This window comes from Rhizopus delemar, genomic scaffold, assembly GCF_000149305.1.
Source record: "Rhizopus delemar RA 99-880 supercont3.8 genomic scaffold, whole genome shotgun sequence".
Lineage (NCBI taxonomy): Eukaryota > Fungi > Mucoromycota > Mucoromycetes > Mucorales > Rhizopodaceae > Rhizopus > Rhizopus delemar.
The window spans coordinates 709,505-726,399 of NW_027137834.1; the positions used below are offsets into that span (position 1 = coordinate 709,505).

The following is a 16,895-nucleotide window of genomic DNA, read 5'->3' on the forward strand; positions in this document are numbered from 1 at the left end:
ATTTCTGAGTCTAGAAAGTGATCTTCCCTTGGAAACTCAAGGCGGAGAGGATAAACTATTGTCTTTCTCCTTATTTTATCTCCTTAAATTTGATTATTATTGGTTATGGACAGTCATCATTGTTATTAAAATAAAAAAGGGATCTTATTTATTTTATTTTTAGATAATAATTTTTATAACCAAAATAAGCTTGTCAGTAACATACATAAAAACCCGTATTTTATTCATTTTATTCATTCACTTTCTTTTTTACTTTTTGTATATATAAAATCATATGTTTACTATCAATTCATCCATAAATCCTGCATCAAATCTCGGTAAATATCAATACACAAAAGTACACTATGTATAGTAACACGTCATACAGTATCATTCCTTTTAAAAAAGAAAAAGAGTAGTAGTAGCTGGTCTCTACAAACAACCAAGTTAACAACGAATCATACCGATTCAAGCTCAATATTATCAAATGACGTCCTACCTCCAAGTTATGACGACAAATCACATCCTTGGGCTTTTCAGTTTCCAAAGTCCATGCTAGATCGTGTTATTGAACCAAGAGAAGAAGAAGGATTTGAAATTTTACCAAATTATGAATGTACCCTAGAGAAATTAGCACCTGTATTTATTAAATGTGAAATGACTGAGCCCGGAATACGCTCACCAAATAGAGCTTGGAAGTAAGTTGTAAATTTAGAAATGAATACAGAAAACTGATTTAGTGTGTTTATGCAGATTCTTGTATTTAAATATTAGCGGTACTTTATTACAAGCTTATAAAAAGAATCCAAAGCATCAAACAAGTGTGCCTGTATGGTCCTATTCAATGCAAGGGGCACAAGTTACTGTGGCAACGGATTATGTCAAGCACAGCCATGTACTACGTTTAAGAGTCGCGAATGGGCCCCAATTTTTAATAAAATCAAACACAGACATGGATAAATTAAATTGGATGAATTCAATAGAAAGCTCAATTAATATTAGTTCGGATTTAGATTGTAGAAATATGCCTAGATTTATTACTTTGCCTCATCGTCGTCAACAACATAGACAATCTCCGACAGAGGAAGCATTGGTTTAAAAATGTCACGTGAATACATTAAGGCACCAAAAAATCTTTTTTTTTTTTTTAAAAAAAATAAATTATTGTAAATTATGAATGTACAAAACTTTCATTCTTCAATGAATAACAATAATAGTGGTCAAGAACAAAATAACCCTGCGTTACTATTAGGTGTCAACTGGAGAAATGAATTGTCTATAGCAGAAAGAACTCGTATTATCAGTCAACTGTAAAGTCTTTTTCTTTTTATATTTTTTATTAAATTATGTTGTAAAGGAGTGTAGCCTTGAAACGTTCGTCACCTCAATCTACTGATAGCGAAGTATATAATGCAGCTAGTGCTTTTGAAGCTAATCTGTTTCAAAGATGTACAAGCAAGGTAACTGATAAACTATAAACGACAGCAAGTACTTATAAGCATACAAATTAGAATGAATACATCATATCTCATGCAAGAAAAATTCAACAAATAAATAATCAACAACAAACTGCTTTTAATCCTACTGCTCCTTCTCAACAATTGTATTTTGCTCATCAAATGGCACTTCAACAGCACATGCAACAACAACAACAACAACAACAGCAACAGCAATATCCGGTTAATATGGCTCAACAATCTAATACTGTAAGCTCTCTCGATGTTCCAACCAACAATCCTATGTATACATTCAATCCCCAACCGATCACCATTAATCAGGATATGATAATACCAGCCAGTAACAGACAGCAAGCATTTTCACAAAAGCAACCTGTGATGATGACGCAAAGACCGCCTGCAACAAATATAACAAAATCAAATGTAGTGTTTCTTGTTAAACAGTTGGATGAAAACGTTCGTAAGAATAAGGGTAAGCATTCTTTGTAGTTGTTTTCAGTGTGTATAACGTATTATGTTAGTAAATGGACCCTTTATTGAGGATTTAAGTGAGCAAGATAAAATGACAATCAAGACGTATACTCAACAAATGAAGCTAATGTATGATAAACTGGATCATTTATTACCTATGTTTCTATTGACCACCAGTAATTTTGAAGCAACAAGAAGAATTGTTTTAATGAAGCACATGCTTGAAGATCAATATAATTTTTTGTCTCAAGACAAGTACATCTTTAACTTGGAAAATATTTTCAAGCTAAGAGATCAGTTCAATGGATACTTTAATTGGGTTAAAAATACAATGGGCGGCAATAATTATCCTTTGCAACAACAGCAACAGCAACAGCAGCAACAGCAACAGCAACAACAACAGCAACAGCAACAACAACAGCAACAGCAACAACAACAGCAACAGCAGCAATTGTTACAGCAGCAGCTCTTGAGACAGCAATTGCTCATACAACAACAACAGCAAATGATGCAGCAATCATCTCAGTTACTTCAACTGCAACAGTCTCAGCAACGAGTGGATGAAAAGCTAATGCAATCTTCGCCATCACAATTACCTCAGCAGCAAATGCCATTGCAGCATGCACATTTATCATCATCTCAGCCATCAAACCAGATTGAAAGTGATAATATGACTAATTCAGTTATGAGTCCAGCTGTGACAGTAAAGAGAAACAGCATTGATTTAAAACTTCCTCCATCAAAAAAGCAACGCGGAATGAAATCAAAGAATCAAAGTGAATCAATAAGCAAAAAAGTGAACAGTACGAATAGTAATGAACCACATATGACCCAGACAACGACTGCTGTCAATTCAGATATGTCAAAGGACAATTTCTCTATCAAGAATCAATACAGCTTGCTGATGCAGCAGTCGGTACAGCACAACTTACAACAGCAAGAACAGGTTCAGTCCATGCCCAATGAATATACCAATATGTCCTTGAATATAACTCATCAAGAAGCAAACCCTGTTACTAGTATTAATAAGACAGATAACACTTTGGATGCGATTAACTTTGATGGGTACTTGAAAGAAGGATATAAAGATGAGACATTTGGTGGTGTACCTGATCTTAATCTTCCCCAATTGACAATGGCAAGCGATAAAAAACCAACTGAAGAAGAAGATTCAATGCTTTCTTGGATTGATTCGAGTAATTTGGATCTTGGTATTGATTGGGATGGAGATGAATTTGTAAAGTTTGATGATAATGAGTCTGAAAAGGTTCTTGATGAAAGTGGGAAATTATGTGCTGTATAAAAAAAGAAAAAAAAATACTGTTGTGCACCCACTTGTATTTTTTTTTTCTTCTTCTTCTTTTATATAAAAAATAATGACTACTATTGACTTGTGTAAGTTTTGAACCATGATCGATATGGCTTTATATTAATAATAAAAATAAAAAACAAGCAAAACCTAGATACTCACAATCTACTTATTGGGGAAGAATAAGACACTTTATTGATATTACAGATCCAAGGTTTCCTTTTGTTATACGCACACTTTTCTTTATTAAACACATATGATAGAACACTCTTTGTCTCAAGAAAAGAACTTGAGAAATGTAAAAAGTTATTAACAGATAAAAGTATGCATCTTAATACAGATCCCGAAAAGCTTTGGAGAGCAAAGAAGGGTAATAAAAAAAATCGAAGCAATGATTCATACGCGTCTCTAATATGTCTCGGTCAGTTGTTGATTCTACAATTCATCCTGATACAGGAGAACCGGTGTTTTTGCCCTTTAGGATGTCGTCCTTTGTACCAACCAATATGGTTTTGGTAGCTGGTATGCTGTTACCAAATCCCAGTGTAAGTTTAAAATGTGTGTTATTCAAGATATTGACATTTCCAGATTTAGATTAAAAGTATCATCTTTTGGCAATGGGCCAATCAGAGCGTGAACGTTGCATTTAACTCAGCCAATGCCAACAAGACAACTCCGATGAGTCTAAAAGAAACAGGCAGTAAAAGAAAGACAGAAAAAAAAATTGACATTTGCTTAATCGATTGTTTGTATAGTTGCTTATGCTTCTGCTGTCACTACTTCATGTGCACTTGCAGTTGGATTAAATCAAGCTGTTCCACGCTTAAACTTATCTCCGACAGTAAAATCATTATGTATGAAACTTGTTCCTTTTACTGCTGTAGCAGCGGCGGGTACTGTCAATGTATTTTTGATGCGAGGCAAAGAAATAAGACATGGAATCGATGTTTATACAAAGGAGGGTGAATGTGTTGGCAAATCAAAGGTGGCTGGTATGTCGGCTGTTTCTCAAGTAGCCATCTCTCGTGTGTTAACAAATGCTCCTGTACTGATCATACCTCCTCTTTTGTTGAGTCGTATTCAAAAGACTGAATTTGTTAAAGCTCGTCCTAAGCTTGTAACGCCTATCAACTTTGGTAAAAAGAATCAAATAAAAACAGTTGTATTTTATCAACTTACCAATTCCATAGGTTTAATCGCATTATCTTTGATGACAGCCCTTCCGGCAGCTATTGCTCTATTTCCTCAAATAGGTGAATTGAATACTTCCTCTATGGAAAAGGAGTTTCAAGATTTGAAAAATAAGAATAATGAACCAATTCGTCAATTGTATTTTAACAAAGGACTTTAAAAAAGGGGAGACTTTGTAAATCACTGAAATAAAAAACTTTTTAGAAGTGCCTTGAAGTTTGAAGATATTATTGGAACGTCATTCAAACTCCACTTTATTTTTCTCTCTTGTTTTCTCTCTTGTTTTCACGAGTGTTTCATAAACCTGAAACAAATAAATCATTATTGTGCCCCTCATCCTTCTTGTTTTTTTTATAACAAAATTGGTAGTGTTATTTTCTGTTACAATAAAAAATAAAGAATGTGATTCTAAGCCCTGGTATATCATCAGTTTTTCAATAGCCGATACTCACTCTTTTTCTTACACGTTTTTGTGAAAGAGATAAAATGGGAACACCAAAAAAAACTTTTTGTGTTCCCCTTCTTCTTTTCTCTCTTTTTGCTGTATCTTTTCTTATAAACAATGTCTAACAACGTGTGGGATACTAAAACGCAAACATTTCACGGAGGTCAAGAACACCGATTTATTGAGAACTTTGTTGAAGACTTTAGCGTCACTACAAACTATCTTGGTACGCCCGAGAAGGCATTAGAAGCAGCTAAAGAAGCTGTAAGTATCTATGCTCGTTAAAAATGGTTTTCTCATTTACACCTTGTTAGATAAATGACATTCATCATTATCCTGCAGCAAATCAAGAGCCTGCAAAGACATGTTTAGCTCAATTTCTTTGGGGAGAAGATTATGCTCAACATCATCCACGTTTACTGATGGGAAATGGTGCCTCTGAATTGATTGATTTAGTAGTCAGAAAAGCTCTTTTATCTTTTATGCAAAAAGGTATCACTCAACCCACTTGGAAAGGAAGTCCCTGGGATGTTCAGGTAACTATGGCAAACCTTTTCCTTGTTTTTCTATACTGAATAATATATGCAGTACAGAGAATATCAACGAAGTGCAGAAACAAATGGATTCAAAATTTTGGACCCTTCAAACACAGAACGCGCTGATATGTTGTGTATTGTGAATCCATGTAATCCTACAGGTGATTATTTCTCTGTTGAACCACTAAGGGAGTGGATCAGAAACAATGTGAAACAAGGTGGTTGTGTTATTGTCGGTAAAGTCTGTTAGCTATCCATACGTTTTATATACTAAATTCATCTCTGACAGATGAATCCATGCAACCTTGGCACTCTTTTGATTTCAGATCCGATTCTCTCATTTCAGAACACGATTATGCAAGAGAGATGTGGACAGAGAACCAAGTATCAGTTCATGTCATGCATTCTTGGACCAAGATCTGGTCCTGCACCGGTCTTCGTATTGGCTCTGTCATTTGTCCTACAGCGGAACACTGTGAGGCCTTGCGAAAAATACAAGTGCCCTGGTCGGTCAATGGTCCTGCACTTAAGTTTGTAGAGGCTGTTGTACAAGATTCAGAATATTTAAAAGAAACTTGGGAAAATACAAGCCGATTAAGATCTTATTTGATACAACAATTGTCTAACTTGGATGCTAGTAAGGATTGGGTCTATCACGGTAAATCATTCTTAAGTTGGGTTTGGGTGGATATGAAGTCAAAAGAGGTAGCATCTAAAGCAGTTGATTTGGCTCGTGAAGCTGGTGTGCCTGTTCGAAGTGGAAAACCTGGTTACGGATGTGATACGTTTGTTAGAGTTGCAGTGCGTAAAGAGGAGCCTGTTCAAGTGCTCGTAAATGCTTGGAAAGCACTTTAGATTCCCCCTCTCCATCTTCAATGTCATTTTCATGTAATATTAAAAATACAACTAATTTTATAATGCAGCTTCACAAAAGATAAAGGTGCTAAAGAACAATGAGACAAAAATTTAAAATAAACCTTTCTGTTTTCCTTATGAACATTCTTTGTTATCCTTGCAAACCCACCTTTTAACTAATATCTAACGTGTACCCTTTTTTTAAAAAAAATTCTATTTTACAGTGCAAAGTCAATTCATTTTTTATGCTTAGAGATTAAATGACAAGTCCAATATAAAAAAAATGTATAATGACGTCCTTTTTCTTACTCTTTTGACTAAAGTTCAAATTATAACGTGTAATTAGATAATCTATATTAGATATGACAACTTAAAGTATACTTGTATGTGTAGTAATTTATTTACTGAAAGAAGTATACTCAAACAAGACAAAATTTGCATAAATGATTAAACGCAAATCATTATCTTGCTACATTATCCTTTCATTTCGATTTTTTTTCTTTTTTTTTTTTTTTTACTCTCACTTTTTGAGATAAAATACCCTATGTCCCGAGGATTTAACTTTTAGACTCTATTTTTGTTTTTTATATAAACTCTTCTCTATTAAATCAAAAGTATTTATCTTTATTCTTTTCTCAAGTTTAATATGACTAATTCCGCAATTAATCCAGATGATATCTTGTCTTTTGATACCGATGATCTCTCTAGACTCTCATTATCAATTTCCTCGCCTATTCCATCTTGCAGCACCTGGGCTGTTCCAAAAGAAAACACTTCCACTGCCAATAGCGGTGATTTTGGTGTGCAATGCTCTCATGAGGTAAATACAATGATTCGCTTGGAGACCCTTCAGAGAAAATTGGAAACACAGGGCATGGCGACCTTGTTGGCTCCAATGACTATCGACAGGCCTTATAGTGAATCAATGATGCCAATCAAAAGGGCTCGACCTTTAAGAATCCGATTTGGCCCTCGTCCAAAGATGATAAGTTCAAAAGGTAAACTTCCAAAGAAAGCTGGAGCCGTCTTTCCTCCTCATTCTCCTCCTCCACCTCGTCCTAGTCGTTCATTAAAATCTGTCGTGTCCAAAATATTTTTGTACAAATAAACTATACATGTAATTTTGACCATTTACAAGAATAACATAAAATCTTTCATGGACTGTCGTTTATTGGCATCAAAACTAAAACTGACACCACCTCCATCTTTCTCAATCGTACTCGGACTTTTTTCATATTGTGATATGCTAAGCGCATTATAAATACCAATAGTTTTAAAATAATAGAGCAATCTTATTTTGAGACTTGCATGACTCTAAGCTCCATGGATTTGTTTTAGATGAATAAAATATAACTTTGCTCTTATTTTGAGCTTTGCTGCATTTTTAATAACGAATTTGTAGTCCAAGAAAAAGCGAATATGATAACACAATTCTGAGTTTTTTTTTCCAAGGAAAGACAGATCAACTGTAGTATGGCATGAAGATATTCAGATACCAAAAGATATAGGATTGTAATAAGCTTCCGGGCACTGAAAGTTAAACACAACGCGAAGAAAGCAAAAGAAGAGACAGATTTAATAGAGATCATGGCAAAGTAATGAACATTCATGTTTTCTACAGACTGAATATTTGACACACTACTAAGGTTGAGCAGTTGTTGAATAGTATAGAAGAAGAAGAAGAAATAAAATAGGTAAAAATTTTCAATGGGAACTACAAACAGATTATCTTTTGATTTCCCAAGATTATTTGCATCAACCCCTTTTGATGAAGACTATGTCATTAGTTTACTTTAAATAAATTATCTTCCTCTTACATTTCTGTTTCGCGTGTTGTTTTTGTTTGGTCTATTCTCAAAAGGGATACCAAAGTTGAAATAAATATTCTTGACAAATGACAGAATTTGTCTTACAATATGAAATTACAAACTTGACTAAGCCAGTTTTACCTTTTTATTAGAGCGACTCTATTTTATGTACAAGAAGACTCAATAAGGACTTGTAATACAAAAGAAGAGTACCTTCATCTGCTTATGTATACAAGTGAAAAAGTGAATGTAGTAAGAATAATAACAAATGTTTTTCTAATATTGCTGTTTGGTAAACAAGATCCCAGTGTTATTTTCCTTCAGAGTAAGTTTTTAGAAAATCATGAAACGTAAACACTGTGTTTCATACTGCTTGAGAAATCATTCTATCTCACGTGACTATATTACACTCACCCTTTTCAGCCCATCCAAAAACGTTTACATGTTTATTTATTGTTCGGCTTGGAACCAAATTTGGGACACAACAGCAAAAACAAATAAACATGTAACATAACAAACAATCAACCAAAAATAACAAAGAGTTTTTCTTTGATAACCCATAATGATTTTCTAAATGTGAATAATGATAATAGTATCCAAGCCTCAATACTGATCAATTTTAGATGCCACAAGCAAGAAAGAAACAGAAACCTTACTATTGTTTTTTTAATCATTCATCATCTCGTGTAACTCACAATGGATACTCTATTTTCATCCATTTGGTGTGAAAGCTTGTTTAATCTTAAAAGTTACTTTTTTTAAAATCGGTCGGACAATAACAACTATATAAGCTTCCTTTTTTCTTCTTCTTCTTTTCTTTTATAATTTATTATTCCCCTGATTTTATTTATAATAATGATTGACGAAAGACAAATAAGACTCTACAAGACTGAAATGTGTCGTAACTGGCAAGAAATAGGGAGTTGCAGGTTAGGTTTATTTTCAATCTTATTCATGTCAATTCAAACTTTCTTCTTCAAATAGATATGGACATAAATGTCGATTTGCTCACGGTCAAGAAGAACTTCGATATATCCAGCGCTCACCTAAATACAAGACACAAATCTGTAAAACTTTTCATTTGACCGGAACTTGTTTATATGGCGTTCGATGCGTATTTATTCACGATGAGCACTTGGAAAATCAAGCAACTTCTCCAGTCAAATTGAATTCTTTTGTGTCGCCCTTTGGATTATATGAAAAAGACCACCTTCTTACAGAGTTTATGTGGCTTCCTAAGTTTGATCGTCGTTATTCATCATCTTCCTCTTCATCATCACTTTCTTCATCATCTACTGTAACACTTGTCTAAAAAGAAAGTGTTTAATGTACAATGTATAATACCCTTCCTTAAATTTAATCATTCCATAAAAAACACTGTTTCATAATTAATAAACTAGACTTAAATATAATCTCTTGATTTTAATGTCATACTTACTTTTTCACCCTGCACACATACACACAAAAAGGCTTTGTAAAAATGTACACAATGAGGCGGTTTATAATCTTACATCAGCCATCCTATAGTTTAAATATACATCCTGCTATTATAAGCGTATAAATTTTACAGAAGTTGTATCCCTACATATCAGGTACATAGAAGCTTAAATATATAAGCTATAAAATAAATTTAACCTCAATATATATCATTGTGTATATATTTTAAGCTGATTTTTATTACCTTCTCTTTCTCTTCTTTCTTTTATTGAAATGTCTTCATTAAAAATATAAAGATATATCTATTGCTTCGTGTTAACTCAGTTTGGCTACCCATAATATCTTTTTTGGAGAGGGGCCAAAGCAAATTAAATCTCCTTCAAATGACGGCAGTTTGGAATCCAACTGAGTCAAGGCTTCCATAGTAAGAAAAAGGCTCTAGAAAAATAAGAAAATGATAAAACATTAATTTTAGAACATATTTAAGCATATTTACATAGATTCAGTTAAATACATTTGAAAGTATTGTTAAGCTTTCTCAAAGCCATATCTGTGAAATGTTTGACAAGTCATAAGCAAAAGATAAAGCTACGCCCATACTACATGCTAACTTCCAAACCCTGCTAACAGGAGCAATTTATACATAGACTGCAGCTTTATGACAGTCATTCCTACAGAAAGTTTTGCTTAGACTCTGGTAAACACCTCTTTCTTTCAAATAGATATTTAAATTCCTGTTTTATTTTATTTTTTCAAAAATTAGCTATCAAATATTTGTTTTATTCCCGTAAACTTTTTATCTTAATAATCATAAACAATACATTTACGCCAACAAACATATTACTGACTTTCGACTTGGTGGGGCAAAAAAAAAAAAAAAAAAAAAAAAAAAAAAAAAAAAATGCGAAACTTTATCGTAAAAAATAACACGTAGCTTTGATATGGAGCATCAAGAGTAGTGAGATGTGATCAACATCACAATCATTGTAACTTATAGTAATAAGCTAAAAAAAAGAAAGAACTTTTATACAATGATGCCAAGTTGCAAATTAAATGTTTTTTATTTCCTTTTTTTGTACAAAGCCCTGTAAAAGAGCAACAATTAACCCCAAACATCTTCATTATATCTCTTTTCGTCAATAAGCTTGAGGATAAGTGCCTCTGCCTCTTCTTCAGTAGCAGCCACACCAAATGAAACAGCCAGATTGTAAAAAGTACGACGTACATCGCGACTCATAGCCCCGCTACCACAGATGTAAACAGCGGCTGGTTTTGTATTGTTGTCAGTAGGATAGAGCATATTCCAAACTTGAGCAGCATTAGCGAGGATTTGATGTTGGACATACTTAATGGGTGATTTCTCTAAATTTCTTGAAAAGACGGCATACAATTTAGACAAAACACCATTCTTTGAATAAGCTTCAAGCTCTTCTTCATAGATATAGTCTTGATCTGCACGACGGCATCCAAAGAAAAGAACACTAGACGCGACCTTATCTTGACCCAAGATATCTATTTGAGCCTTACGTTCTTGAAGGAAACCACGGAAAGGTGCGAGACCAGTACCAGCAGAGATCATGATTAAGGGAGTACTAGGGTCTTGGGGCAAGCTGAATGTATTTTTACAAGACTTGAGAGTAGCACGAATAGAGAGGTCATAGGCTCCCTTCAGAAAAGAAGAACACAGACCAGGATAGTGGCGGTCGTTGATAACATCATCTACTACGCCAACAGTCAAATGTGCATGTTGAGGATAAACCAGCGGCGAGCAAGCAATTGAGTACCGACGAGGTTGGATGACGGGAACAGCAGCAAGGAATTGTCCCAGGTCAAGACGATTGACTTGAGGATAAGCAGAGATCAGGTCTAGGAGGGTACGGTGCTGTTTAATAAAGTTAGGGTATTGATCTTGATTGTTGGAATCAGGCATAATTAATTTTTCAAATTCACTGGCAGTTTCAGGAGCAGTTAATTTCAATTGAGTGGCAAAGTAACCGAGGACAGCACGAGAAGGTGGAGAGGTTACGTCGGCATAGTAAGTAAGCATGTTGCGGATGGTGCAAGGCCCCTTGACGTTGGAAGCAACTGAACGAGGAGAAACATTCAAAAGGGTCTCTTGATCGATCTCAAACACAGAGTCTAATACCCAACCAAATTTCAAGGCAATGGCTTCTACGATGACCTTGCTGTTCTCTGGCATCACTTCCAAATGATCACCTGCGTGGTACAAATGGCCTTGCTCGCCAACACCAAGTAGTTTAGAGATATCAATCTCGATATGACGGGTACTGCGAGGTGAGCCGTCCTTCTGAAGCTCCTTGTTGGCCAAGATTACAGCATTTGGGCTACCATAAAAATCGTTTGCAGCCTTTTCCCATGCTTCCTTGTTACTAGGCTGGATAAACTTGACCTTGACAATGCTTTCCTTTGCTGCAGCAGCAGAAGGAACAACAGAATTAGATTCAGAAGCAGCGATGCCATAAGTACCAAGAAGATGAGACCAGAAGCGGGCACACCAATCGTTAAATGTAGCGTCCATGTCTTTGTCACTATCACCTTCACCACTGGTAAAGAAACGTTCAGCACCAAATTCACTAAGACATTGGTTGATTTTGTTAGGAAAGCGTTGATAGGTACGCCAGTTCTTGTTACCAAGCCCAAAGACAGCATAAGAAAGACCGGTGAAGATGTTTTCGTGATCTGTCTCTCTCATCTTTTTATCAAGGAATTTGTCAAAGTTTTCAGCATTGTCAGGTGGTTGCCCGTTGTAGGTAGCAGTACAGATAACAACCAGTTGTTTATCGAGCTTTTTATCGTCATCGTCGTTTGAGATGAACTTTCCATCAGCCAGTACGTTCCATCTGTCCATTTCACAAAGAGTGACTTGTGTGAAACCAAAGCTTCTGGCTTGTTCTGATAGAATGGTTGCATAGTCTTGAGCAGTACCTGTCTGAGTACCGTACAGGAAGGTAATAGGAGGTAATTCAACTTTAGTGCCGATATTGTCAGAAATCACAGGCATCGCGGTTTGCTTTCCATCTCTTTCCGTCATCGTAGCGGACTTTTTGGAAGCGGCCTTTCCGTTTGGTTCTGGAAAGTTTTCACGTGGGTGTATTGTCATGAACAAGTCTAGTGGTTTCGTAGTAGCCATCTTGGGATCCCATCTAACATTTGGGCCGTCATGTCTAAAGTCAAAGCGATGCAAGAGCATAGATAAAACAGTCTTTGCTTCTTGCAGAGCAAAAGCCATACCAATACAGGCTCGAGGGCCTGTGCTGAAAGGCAACCAAGCAAATCGAGAACGTTTTTGTTCTTCTTCAGGTATCCAACGATCAGGGTCAAAACGCTCTGGATCAGGGTACACATCCTTATTGTGATGCATAGCGTACACTTGAACAGTACACGGTGTTCCAGCCTTAATCTTGTAACCACCTGGGAGAATGCAATCTTTTTTACAATATTTGCTCAAATTACGAACAGGAGGATACTTGCGAAGAACTTCTTTAAAGACTTGGTGCATGTATTTAAGATTGGAAATTTGTTCAGGAGTGGGAGCCTTTTCATGGGTGATGTGATTGTCCGCAATTTCTTGTAACACCTTTGCTTGTACTTCTGGATGCTTTGCTAATTCGTACAAAGCCCATGCTAACGTATTTGCTGTCGTGTCGTGACCGGCAATCAAAAATGTGACTACCTGATCTCTAATGTTATCGTCTGATAGGCCAAGGTTGTGTTCATCTCGTGCGTTTAACATGTATCCCAAAAGATCCTTTTCTTTGTTGGTAGCATCAGGACTCTCCTTACGTTCACGGATCACATTTTCTACAATTTCGTGCATTAAACGTACCGAGCGGTCAAATCGACGGTTGGCTTCGATAGGTAGCTGCTTTACAAATTGAGCTTGTTGCATACGCTTAAGTGCTAGTGATAGACAGTAACCCATGGCTTCAATAAAAGGATTTTGCTCTTGACCTCGTCCAACTAAAAGATTGAAATTATAACCAAAGCCAATACGACCAATCGTTTCAAATGTAAGATTTGTTGTCCATTCAATGATTTCCACTGGTTCATGAGGCTTAAATTGCTCAAATACCTTAACTGTTTGTTGAGCAATGATAGCCATTTCAACTTGATAAGCCTATTTTTGTAATTAGAATACTTTATTCTCGTTAGGGATTAGTCTTTTATTTTTTTTTTTACTTTAATAGCACGAGGGCTAAAGGCGGGCATCAAAAGTTTATGAGCCAGTTGCCAGTCCATCTCATCTGTATCAGTAGTAAACAGACCTTGTCCAGCAAACTCTTTGACTTCACCTAAACCTGACTTTGTAATTTTTTTTGTAAAATATTCTGATTCCCTTGCAAAAACTTCAGCAACAGCAGGACTGTTTGTACCAACCAGAATCTTGCCTAAAAGAGAAATTTCCACTACAGGTCCATACTTTTCAAATTGACGTATCCAACCTTCTATTCTACAAAGCAAGTTGTAAATCGAGATCTTTGCTTCTATAGCATTACTTACAAGTTGGGAACCATATCATACAAGTTCCCAACAAACGGAAGCTTCATTGGCCCGGGGATTGTTTCTTGAATTTTCGTTTTTGTGTCAACATAAACAATTTGCTGATTTCGTACTTTATCAATGCCATCAAACAGCTCACCCTTTGAATTTAATAGTCGAATGTTTGCATAGCCATCCGTAATGTTTAGTTTTTCAGCTGCAAGGGCACGGATTGTGTCGAGGTTTGCTCCGTTACCAAATTGAATAATACATCCTTCTTTTTCAATATTGGTTGCGTTTTTTAGGGCAACAATGAGCGTCGTCAAGTTTTCCGTTGACATATTTAAGATAAGCTGTTTTATACTTTTTTTTTAAAAAGAAGAAGAAAAAAATAGGTTAATGCAACCCGGTTTATATGAATTTTGGAAAATCTGGAGAAAACATTTATCCCAGAAAATGAGATCAAATTATTTTTTACCCTCTTTTAGAAATTTAATTTCTGTGCTTTCTGTTTAGCCTAAATCAAAAACACGTAGTTTTTCCGTTTATTTTTTTTCCATCTTGCTTAGCAAATGTGTTTATCAAAAAAAGAAAAAAAATTCTCATGTTATCCTTTTTCACACACAAAAGTGCTTTAGTATACAAGATTCCATTTACATGTATACCACATTCATATGCATTTTACATACTTGATTTGATGACTTTTGTACATAAAGCTATATTGTTCTTAAAATATTCGCTTAATGTCACAAACATGTTTTATAATTTAAATCGTGTTACTATAAAAGTAGTAACAAAAAGCATAATCTATTTTTCCAAGATCATCTGCATATTTGATATATAAAAAAACTTAAAACATAAACTATAGTTTGATGATAACAATTTTTATGTGTGCAAAGAGTTTTCTTGAAACAGATTACATGTTAACGTTCATAAAGAAGAGAGAAAACGAAAAAGCCACCCACTTCAAGCCAAGCAAAAAAAAAGGGGGCGGAACAAAAAAAAAAGCCTAGTACAAAAACCTTCTCAAAGAACACAAAGGGTTTCTGGACCATCTAAAGAAATGTACTATTGACACTAGAATCTGTTTTCTGATAGAATATGTCATATAACAGAACCAGTTGTAAATTTAAGATGATGCAATGCCTAGGTAAGCTAGGATGGTGATTGATTCAAAGGCATGTCAAGTGATGTTGAACGAAAAGAGGTATTTGCAGATCATCAGCACATATGAGAATGCTAAAAGAAATGTCGCTTAAGTTTTATAAGTCGGTTTGCAGAACAAAACTCTTGGTTTCTCTTAAGATAGCTGCTCAAGGTCATTGTACACAGCAGTTATATCTTTCTTATCATTAGGAGATCAAACACGAACATGACAATTCAGTATTATGAAAAGTTCTCATTCTTGTCCCACTTTTTTGCATGTTTTTTTTATGAATAATTTAGAACCTTTTTTTTTTATTATCATTATTGCTGAGAGCAGTAATAAAGGTTTTGAATAGAATAGGCAAATTGCCTTTCAATATATGATAAGAGGCATGTCTGTTACATGATTCAAATCTATTTGCGAAACTTTAAAATGAATGTTTTCAAAACAGTTGCGGTTTATTGAGTGTCCGCAATTTAAAATTCTCTTTTGTCTCCTAACCTGGTTATGATTCTCCTATTTTATAAACTTGACTAAAGTTATAGGTTAACTAAACTAAATGAAGAAAACACATGAATTATATTTTACGCATTGTTAACTTTAAGAATATAAAGAAGTTGTAATTAAAAGATGTAATTTATAAAACAACGCGTTGAATTTGTATTTTAAAACACGTAATAAAAACGAATAACTGAATTAATATCAAACGAGTGGAATAATACATGATGTATTCTTTATAAAATTCTTGTATGAGTATTACAGTTGCTTCGAACTAATGAATTATCCTAGAGAGGTCGACTTGCATCAAGAATATAAAATTCGCTGTTCTGTACTATAGCGACTATCCCAATTTTATTGATTTAGACATATTGCTGCAAGGGATACTTTAGATTTGTGTAGTTGACTATAATTTAGCAAGACTAATAGCCGCAGAGTATATCTTTCTATCCGTGGTATCCAATTATTTTAATAGATTCGAAATGTGTTCATTTCTTAATCATATATTCATCATAATATACTTTCTTTTAACTTGGCTGCGCTCTTTACTTTACCCAGTTGCTTAATCAAAGTTTATCAACCTTCTAAATGTCTTTTTTATGAAATGCAACACAAGACAGAAAGTGTACAAATACATAGGTTAACACTGCAAATGATCCACTACAAAGACTATTTCTCATGATCCGTTATATTTTACTCCATTTTCATATGATTATTACTAGATCTTCTTCTGTTATATGCCACAGTCTCGTACTTGTCTATCTTTATTTTGTTTAGTGATGCTTTGTTAAATAGGTGTTATATGATCACTCTACCTACAAGACCCTTTATAAATTGATTGACCGTTGTCTAGTCGTTTCAAACTGCACTCAATGACTAACCTTGAATCTTGATTATTTTTCAAGGATAGTTTCTTTATCACTAAAGATATATCCTTTGAGACATGTATTGCTTAAAAATGACTTGAAATATACTAATGTGTTTTATATGTACTACATTTTCTGACTGCGTGATATACTGTTTTGTGAACCCTACGATAGGAACCAAGTAACAGAGAGAGGTTTGTAAAAAAAGGAGACATACACAAGAGAATAACAGTTTGATATTAAAAATAAAGTCCAGATCATGGTATGACCATTGACTTCAAATGTCTCCTTATGACACAAAATGTAGTATAACCTCCCTGCATCTTTTGCTTGTTTGTTCTCCTATAAAAAAAAACAGTGGGTCAATATTGAAAAATTTTTCTCTTATTTACGTGG

General features: G+C 34.7%; 6 protein-coding genes across 6 annotated transcripts; 5 read left to right on the forward strand and 1 right to left on the reverse strand.

Moving 5' to 3' along the window:
- Positions 1–274: 274 nt before the first annotated feature.
- On the forward strand, positions 275–681 carry RO3G_10493 (uncharacterized protein; the record flags this gene model as incomplete). The annotated part of the gene is made up of 2 exons (XM_067665078.1): positions 275–317; positions 353–681. 2 exons carry the CDS (start codon positions 275–277, stop codon positions 679–681), a joined length of 372 nt encoding a protein of 123 aa, XP_067521179.1.
- Positions 682–1,598: 917 nt separating this feature from the next.
- Positions 1,599–3,210, forward strand: RO3G_10494 (uncharacterized protein; the record flags this gene model as incomplete). Its single annotated transcript, XM_067665079.1, has 2 exons — positions 1,599–1,908; positions 1,958–3,210. 2 exons carry the CDS (start codon positions 1,599–1,601, stop codon positions 3,208–3,210), a joined length of 1,563 nt encoding a protein of 520 aa, XP_067521180.1.
- Positions 3,211–3,629: 419 nt separating this feature from the next.
- Positions 3,630–4,567, forward strand: RO3G_10495 (uncharacterized protein; the record flags this gene model as incomplete). The annotated part of the gene is made up of 4 exons (XM_067665080.1): positions 3,630–3,761; positions 3,811–3,916; positions 3,972–4,352; positions 4,407–4,567. The coding sequence occupies 4 exons, from the start codon at positions 3,630–3,632 to the stop codon at positions 4,565–4,567; spliced, it is 780 nt and encodes a 259-aa protein (XP_067521181.1).
- Positions 4,568–4,969: 402 nt separating this feature from the next.
- Positions 4,970–6,243, forward strand: RO3G_10496 (uncharacterized protein; the record flags this gene model as incomplete). Its single annotated transcript, XM_067665081.1, has 4 exons — positions 4,970–5,116; positions 5,167–5,388; positions 5,441–5,624; positions 5,678–6,243. 4 exons carry the CDS (start codon positions 4,970–4,972, stop codon positions 6,241–6,243), a joined length of 1,119 nt encoding a protein of 372 aa, XP_067521182.1.
- Positions 6,244–6,889: 646 nt separating this feature from the next.
- Positions 6,890–7,351, forward strand: RO3G_10497 (uncharacterized protein; the record flags this gene model as incomplete). The annotated part of the gene is made up of 1 exon (XM_067665082.1): positions 6,890–7,351. One exon carries the CDS (start codon positions 6,890–6,892, stop codon positions 7,349–7,351), a length of 462 nt encoding a protein of 153 aa, XP_067521183.1.
- A 3,239-nt stretch (positions 7,352–10,590) lies between these two features.
- On the reverse strand, positions 10,591–14,329 carry RO3G_10498 (uncharacterized protein; the record flags this gene model as incomplete). The annotated part of the gene is made up of 3 exons (XM_067665083.1): positions 10,591–13,626; positions 13,689–13,959; positions 14,010–14,329. 3 exons carry the CDS (start codon positions 14,327–14,329, stop codon positions 10,591–10,593), a joined length of 3,627 nt encoding a protein of 1,208 aa, XP_067521184.1.
- Positions 14,330–16,895: the final 2,566 nt, after the last annotated feature.